This window comes from Mus pahari, chromosome 22, assembly GCF_900095145.1.
Source record: "Mus pahari chromosome 22, PAHARI_EIJ_v1.1, whole genome shotgun sequence".
Taxonomy (NCBI): domain Eukaryota; kingdom Metazoa; phylum Chordata; class Mammalia; order Rodentia; family Muridae; genus Mus; species Mus pahari.
The window spans coordinates 14,543,097-14,551,571 of NC_034611.1; the positions used below are offsets into that span (position 1 = coordinate 14,543,097).

Genomic DNA, 8,475 nt, shown 5'->3' on the forward strand with positions numbered 1-8,475 from the left:
ACACACACACACACACATATATATATATACATGTAAGTCTTGTAACTTGGACTCCAGAAAGGAGAAGCAAACTCTTTTTCACAATTACTATGAAATCTCAAGGCCCCCAAACACAACTGATGCATTTACGTTAGATCAGTTAATTTGGGGTTAAAGGGCTTTTGGCCTTTACAAATATCAAACCGTCTATCACATTTATCCATAAACTATAATTAATATGGTATTAGATATAACACCTCACACCTAATTTTGTATATGCACGCTAATGGATGATAGGGTACCCAGATTTTGTGACTAGACATTATTTCTGGGTGTAGCTTGAGTGTTTCAGCCCTTGAAAGAGCAGACACAGTAAGGTTAACAGGTCTCACTCAATCCTGTGAAAACCTGAATAAACAAAAGGGAAAGGAAGAGGACTGTGCCCCTTCTGATGATTGCTGGGCTCAGACAGGACTCTTCTGCTCTCCAACTAAGACTTACACAATGGGGCCCATGGCTTTTATGCCTTTGAATTTTAGCTGAACCACACTAGCAAGTTCCTGGGCCTCCAGTGTGCAGACTGACGACTGCGTAATTTCTCAGCCTGTTAAAGAGCCCAGTCCTTCTAAATACCCATCAGGTGTTTCTCTGAAAAATGATTACTTTCAAAATGGAAAAATAAATGGCTCCCATGCCTGTCCCATCTGCCTAATCTCTTTGTGTGTGTGCGGGGGGGGGGGGGATATTTCCTTTATTTACATTTCAAATGGTATGCTCTTTCCATTTCCCTCCCTCCCAGAAACACCCTATCATCATATCCTCCCTCCTCCTTCTGCTTCCCCTGCTTCCATGAGGGTGTTCCTCCAATCACCCACCCACTCCCACCTCCCTCTCCGCCCTCGATTCACCTACACTGGGGCATCTATTGAGCCTTCATAGGACCAAGGACCTCTCCTCCCATTGATGTCTGACAAGGCCATCCACGGCTACATATGCAACTGGAGCCATGTGTACTCCCTTGTTGATGGCTTAGACCCTGGGAGTTCTGGGGGTTCTGGTTGGTTGATACTGTTGTTCTTCCAATGGGGTTGCTAACCCCTTCAACTCCTTCAGTCCTTTCTCTAACTCCTCTATTGGGGACCCCACGCTCAGTACAATGGTTGGCTTTGAACATCCACTTCTGTATTTGTGAGGCTCTGGCATAGCCTGTCAGGAGATAGCCATATCAGGCTTTCAGCATGCACTTCTTGGCATCTACAATAGTGTCTGGGTTTGGTAACTGTATACGGGATGAATCCACAGGTAGGGCAATCTCTGGGTGGCCTTTCCTTCAGTCTCTGCTCAACACTTTATCTCCATATTTGCTCCTGTGAGTATTTTGTTCTCCTTCTAAGAAGGACAGAAGCACCCACACTTTGGTCTTCCTTCATGTGGTCCGTGAACTGTATCCTGGTTATTTGGAGCTTTTGGGCTAATATCCACTTCTCAGTGAGTGCATGCCATGTGTGTTCTTTTGCGATTGGGTTACCTTACTTGGGATGATTACTTTTCTAGTTCTACCCATTTGTCTAAGAATTTTATGTATTCATTGTTTTTAATAGCTGATTAGTACTCCAATGTGTAAATGTACCACATTTTCTGTATCCACTGCTCTGTTGAAGGAAATCTGATTTTTTTTCCAGCTCCTGGCTATTATAAATAAGGCTACTAAGAACATAGTGGAGCATGTGTTCTTATTACATGTTGGAGCATCTTCTGGGTATATTCCCAGGAGTCATATAGCTGGGTCCTCAGTAGTACTATGTCCAATTTTCTGAGGAATTGCCAAACTGATTTCCAAAGTGGTTGTACCAGCTTGCAATCCCACCAGCAACTGACAAATGGGACCTTATAAAATTGCAAAGTTTCTGTAAGGCAAAGGATACTGCCAATAGAACAAAAAGGCCACCAACAGATTGGGATAAGATTGTTACTAATCCTACATCCCACAGAGGACTAATATACAATCTGTACAAAGAACTCAAGAAGGTAGACTCCCGAGAACCAAATAACCCTATTAAAACATGGGGTACAGGGCTAAACAAAGAATTTTCAACTGAGGAATACTGAATGGTGGTAAAGCACCGAAAGAAATGTTCGACATCCTTAGTCATCAGGGAAATGCAAATTAAAACCACCCTGAGATTCTACCTCACACCAGTCAGAATGGCTAAGATAAAAAACTCAGATGGCAGCAGATGCTGGCCAGGATGTGGGACATCTCTTGCATCTTAAAAACAAATACAAACAAACAAAACTAGACTTTCTTAGTCCTAAATCACACCTGAGCCAACTCCTCAGAGGCCCAGTTTCTTAAGTTTCCCATTACGCACTGCCTCGATTTCCTCATCTCCTTATCAACTTTGCCTCTACATCATGCTACCAAAGACACCTTCACCAAAGATAACTAATTAAGTGTCCAAAGACTACCAAAAAGACTTTGTTCAAGGCTAGGAATATAGCTGTCTTAGTCAGGGTTTCTATTCCTGCACAAACATCATGACCAAGAAGCAAGTTGGGGAGGAAAGGGTTTATTCGGCTTACATTTCCACATTGCTGTTGATCACCAAAGGATGCAGGACTGGAACTCAAGCAGGTCAGGAAGCAGGAGCTGATGCAGAGATTGTGGAGGGATGTTCTTTACTGGCTTGCCCAGCCTGCTCTCTTATAGAACCCAAGACTACCAGCCCAGAGATAGTCCCACCCACAAGGGGCCCTTCCCCCTTGATCACTAAATGAGAAAATGCCTTACAGTTGGATCTCATGGAGGCATTTCCCCAACTGAAGCTCCTTTCTCTATGATAATTCCAGCTGTGTCAAGTTGACACACAAAACCAGCCAGTACAATAGCTGAGTGTTTAATTGATTGCCAAGTTAGTGTAAGGCTCTAAGTTCAATTCCCAGAACTGCAAAAATAAATAAGAAATTAATTAAAGTTTTAAGAGGTTGGTTCTCAGTACCCAAGTCTAGCAGCTCACAGATGCTTTTAACTCTAGCTCCAAGGGGACACAATACCTCTGGTTTCTGAGGGCACTTGTACTCATGTGTACATACCAACACCCACACACAATCAAAACAGTTTTTAAATAATGCTTCCTTTCTGGAAACAACCCAGATGTCCCACAAGAGAGGAATGGATACAGAATGGAATACTACTCAGCTAAGAATGAGGACATCCTGACTGGTGCAGGCAAATTGATGGAACTAGAAAATATCATCCTGAGTGAGGTAACTCGGACTCAAAAGGACATGTATGGTATGTACTCACTAATAAGTGAATATTAACCAAAAGTAAGTAAATAAATAAAGTACAGAATACCCTAGAACTCACAAAGGTCAAGAGCTGAAGTGCTCAAGTGAGGATGCCTCAGTCCCACTTGGGAGAGAGAAGAAAGCAATCACAAGTGGGGAGGGAGGGAAGGAAGGACCTAGGAGGGAAAGTAGACAGAGTGGGGGGTGGGGAGTGAGGGGGAGAGGGAAACCTGATCTGGTATTGGGTGAGGGAAAAGGACTAAAGCCCTGAGAGCCAGGAGAAAGAATGTAAACAGGACACCTAGGGAAATAGGAGGTTGAGGAAACCCTCAGAATGTACTAGAGACCTGGGAGGTGAGAGACTCCCAGGACTCACAAGGAGGGACCTTAGATGAAATGCCTGACAGTAGGGAGAGGGAACTTACAGAGCCCACCTCCAGCAGGGAGACAGGATACCAAGTGACGGATAAGGTTGCCACCCCACAGTCATATCTCTGACCCATATTTGTTCCTGTCTGAAAGAATTACAGGGATGGAAATGGAGAAGAGTCTGAGGAAAAGAAGGTCCAGCAACAGGCCCAAAGTGGGATCTAGCTTAAGGGAAGGTCTCAAGGCCTGACACTATTACTGAGGCTATGGAGTGCTCACAAAAAGGGATGTATCATGACTGCCCTCCAAAAGACCCAACAAGCAGCTGAAAGAGTCNGATGCAGATATTTGCACCCAACCAATGGACAGAAGCAGCTGACCCCTGTTGTTGAATTAGGGAAGGCTGAAAGAAGCTGAGGAGAGGGGCAATCCTGTAGGAAGACTAGCAGTCTCAATTAACCTGGACTCCTGGGATCTCTCAGACACTGGACCACCAGACAGACAGCATACACCAGCAGATATAAGGCCCCCAACACACATACAGTAGAGGACTTCTGGGTCTGTGTTCATTCAGAGATGATGCACCTAACCCTCAAGAAACTGGAGGTACCAGGGAACTTAGAGGTTAGGTGGGTTGGGATGTGGGGGCGTCCACAATGGAGATGGGTGGGGTGGGGAGGATGTGTAGGATATGGAGCAGATGGAGGGTGGATGGGGGGCGCGTAGGGAATGGAATATGGAGTGCAAAAAATAAATTAAAAATAAAATTAAAAATAAATAAATAAATAAATAAATACTTCCTTTAAAAGAAGAGATTTCTTTCAAGTTGTTTCTCTTGTAGGGCTGAGAACTGAATCCAGCGTTTCCCAGAGCTGCGGATGCTCTACCAGAAGCTGTAGGTCCAGTTTTGGCATTTTTATGCATCCCTAAAGACTCATTATCCTTATCTATCTCTCTCATCTACAACCCCAACCCACTTACACAAACCTCTTGATTTTCTTATAACACTATGCTCCTTATTTCTCTGAGCATTTACTCTACGCTCTTCCATTTGTCCAAAGCACTGTAGCTAAGACTAGAGTTTGCTATATTATCTATATTGCTTTTACCTAGAACCAGGCAGTCAGTTGTGAGATGGCTCTCAATGATTACTGCTTTGAAGTTGTGAAATTAAGCAATGCCAAACTGCTTAGGGATAGAGCAGCTGCCTCTAAGACTGTGTAGATCCATGGTCTGAGAACAACTGATGACGAATGGAAACCTAGCAGTGGAGGGGCGAACTCGTGTTTGACTGGGCAGCATGTACTTCTCAGGATGCCATCCATCTGAGCATGATCTCACAAATTAAGTCAGATACTGATTTGCTATGGAGGGCTGTCTGGGGCATTAAAGGATGCTTATTCTAGGACTTGATCATTGAATTGATTACATTCTTCCCCTGGGTGTGGCAACCTGAGGTGTCACTGGTCTCTCTTGGGTAACAATCCTCTGCCCCCATAGTGCTCCAGAGTGACTGGCACTATTCTGTACTAAGGTGAGAACATACAACAGGCAATCTCACACTTCAAACTCCCAGCTGGGAAGTGGTGTGAAAAAAGAAAACATCCCTCTTTAACTTTAAAAGGCAGTTAAGGTTAAAAAGGGAGCGGAGGGTACAGTTGTGCCTTGTAAATGTCTACTCTGCATTAGGAAATGAACTAACTGGAGAGCATGAAATAAGTTTCTCAAAATAAATAAATAGACACATAAATTGGGATGAGGCTTAAACAATAACCAGCATTGAGGACAGTGCTTAGACGTTGGGAGGGAGGAGAAAGGGAAAGAGGCAAACCAAACCCTAAGGCTGGGTCTCTACCTTTTAAATGGCTCCATTCTACTTCTAGTCTAAGAAATCGGAGTACAAGGAGATAGCTCAGTATTACACATCCGAAGTCCACCAAAGTACACAAATCAGTACAACATTCTGTTACACCAATCAATACTTAACCTGAACACTAAAGGCAGACAAAGATTCAGTCACAGAAAAGTTATTTTCTATTATGGCACAAAGTTAACATCTGAAATCCAAAAGTTGAGCATTGTTTTAATAAAATGTCAGGAGCTACCCTTGGCAGCTATTCTTTTTGTTTGCTAATACATGAAAACTTGAGCACTTATGTGTACACACACACACACACACACACACACAGGTTTCAAAATGTATGATGTAGCTGACTTTACCTTAGATAAAGCAGCCGTGCTTGCTACATTTTACCATCACTACAATTATTAATTGTAATAATAATTGAAATATTTATTAATAAATATTAATTAATTAATATTACTTAATTATTAATAATAATTGTATACTTTTTGTCCAAGAGGAGCTCACCTAAGCTGTGGAGTGTCATGAGCCAGATCACCCATTTGGAAAAGGGGCACAAGTGAAACATACCTTTAAACATTGCTATTTAGTTCAAATAAAGTTCTGTGTGACAAGTACCTGAGCCGGCAGCTGGAATACATTAAGTGTATTCATTACAGTACCGCATAAATATCACCTATCACCCTCCAAACTCCTATTTCCTCCAATAACTTTTAGGGAAGTACATGTATTTTGAGAAGACCAAGGTATTGCACAAGTATACCTCACATCTAGAAGCAAACAGTGGTGTCATTCGCCACAGTAATCAAAGGGTAAGGTACAAGGAAATGTAGAAATATTCAGTGTTTTGTCTGGGAAGGGAGTTGAAGGAAAAAAAAAAAAAAAAAACGCCTTCAGTAATGTCAATTACATCTGGTATTCAGTAGCTTAAGAGTTGATATCCATGTTTCATGGAGGAAAAAAGGGGGAGCCAGTGATAACAAAACCAGGACCAAAAGAAAACCAAACCAGTAATGTCAGAAAGGAAGGTGCATTAACTAGGTGTGAGATTCTTCATTGACAATACCAATTCTTTGAAGATCAGCAGGCAGGATGCCTTCCAAAGAAACCTGTTTAATTTCTACTTTCTATATAATCAATAAAACTATCAGAAGCAATTTTTGTTTCTAGAAGGCGATTCCTATCTACTTAAGATTCTATTAAGATTCTATTTCACTATGTTGAGCCCTTCCCCCAGAAATACAATAAACTGGAAAAGTCCATTGAAGAGTGGGCAGTTGGTACAGACACCTGTAATCCCAGCCCTCAGCACTCAAGAGGCTGAGGGAGTGGATCTTGAATTCAAGTTGAAGCTTAGTTCCAGGTCTTCCTGGCCTACTTAAAAGAACCCACAAGAAAGCAAGTGTGTAAGAGCCCATGCGCGGGCGCAAAGACATGAATAAGAAAATGTAGCTGTAGTGAAAGGGTTCCAAGAGGGGGAAAAATGCTTAAAGACAATGTCAACTCCTATCCAAGAGGCATACCACAGAAAAGGTAGATGTTACTAATCTTGAGTGCGAGGAGACACTGAAGTGAAATTGGGAGAAAGCATATCTCCGAATGTTTCCTTAAAAGGTAGCCCAAACTACACTGCATTTATAAACAGGGTCTTGCTACAACTACAGCTTCAGCCATTCAAGAGCACATCCCCCTTCCTCTCGTCGCTCTGGCATACTAAAGATTTCTACAGGCCTTGCCCATCTAAGTGGCCGGATTGCCTGCCACTTAGAACACAACAGCCACGATCCACCTCAAGCATAAAATCCTATGAGAACACAGAGGTCCAAGGGGTTCCATCCCGCAGCCTGTTAGAGACGCGTTCGCTTCGCCAGCATCCCGACATCAAAGCCCATCCAGCTCTCCCCAGGACAACACCCGCCCGCCCACATCCAGGGACAGGAGGAGGAGGAGCGTGGCCCGGAGTGGAAAAGCCACAAGCTCCCCCGGCTCTCGTGTGCATGACCTTGCACACGTCTACCTGGGTATCCCCGGACCCCGCTCCGCAGGTCAGACCGCGCTCCCGGCCGGCCCGCAGCCCAGCACCTACCTGCACGTTGGGGAAGGCCGTCTTGAGCAGGTAGAACATCTTGCGGTTGGACAGTACGTCGCCGCTGGTCATCTTATCATCGGCGCCCTCGCGCGTCTTCCCCTTGGACTTCTCGTGGAGGACATTGCTCTCGCGGACCCGCCTCACCTCGTCGCCGCCGCGCTCGGCCGCCAGCACGGCCACGGCCAGCATCTCGCGCAGGTCCACCGTGTCCCCGTCGGCGGCCGCCACCTCGGCCTCCCCTGCCGCCGGCTCGCCGCCCAGGCCGAAGAGGCTGAAGCGGCCGGCCAGGAAGCCCGAGTAGAGGTGGTAGAGCACCCCGAGCCCCAGCAGGAAAAATACGGCCACCCCCAGCGGGGACAGGCGGATGCCCATGGGGGCCATGGCGCGCGCGCGACCGGCGCTAAGGCCGCTTCAGGCCCGCCGCTGAGTCCGCTACAAAGGCGCCCGCTTCCTGGCGCCCTCCCGCGCCATCACCACTCAGGGAAAGCCGCGCCGCCGCCGCCGCCGCCGCCCCCTACGCCCCGTACCCCACGGCCCTGCCTTGCAGCAGCCAGCAGCTGGCCGATCGGCCTTCCTCGTAGGCCAACGGTCGGCCGGGAGGTGAAAGGGGAGCAAGCGTGTATATCCGGGTTAGGAGAAGGAGGGAGCGGAGAGGGGGCGGAGACTGTCCAAACAGGCCCCTCCCCGGGGCGGGCCCATAGTTGGGGGCGGAGCCTGGGCGATGTTGCTCCTGTGGGTTCTAGGAGGTGGTGACTCTGCCGCAGGTCAGTCTCTTCTGCCACTACACGTGTTTGAAATAGAGCCACAGTGACAGTGCCTTTCTATTACTCTGATTATTCAAAAGAGGACGACAAAGCATTTTAAAACGAACCAACTTGAGCCT

At 45.9% G+C, this 8,475-nt stretch overlaps 1 protein-coding gene across 1 annotated transcript in view; it reads right to left on the reverse strand.

Annotated features, from left to right (window-relative positions):
- Impad1 (inositol monophosphatase domain containing 1) overlaps positions 1 to 8,238 on the reverse strand; it is a 30,520-nt gene extending 22,282 nt beyond the window's left edge. Inside the window, exon 1 of the mRNA XM_021222212.2 lies at positions 7,590 to 8,238. Coding sequence (XP_021077871.1) covers positions 7,590 to 7,973 — 384 coding nt within the window. The 5' untranslated portion in view covers positions 7,974 to 8,238. The remainder of the gene's footprint in view (positions 1 to 7,589) is intronic.
- Between the last annotated feature and the right edge of the window lie 237 nt (positions 8,239 to 8,475).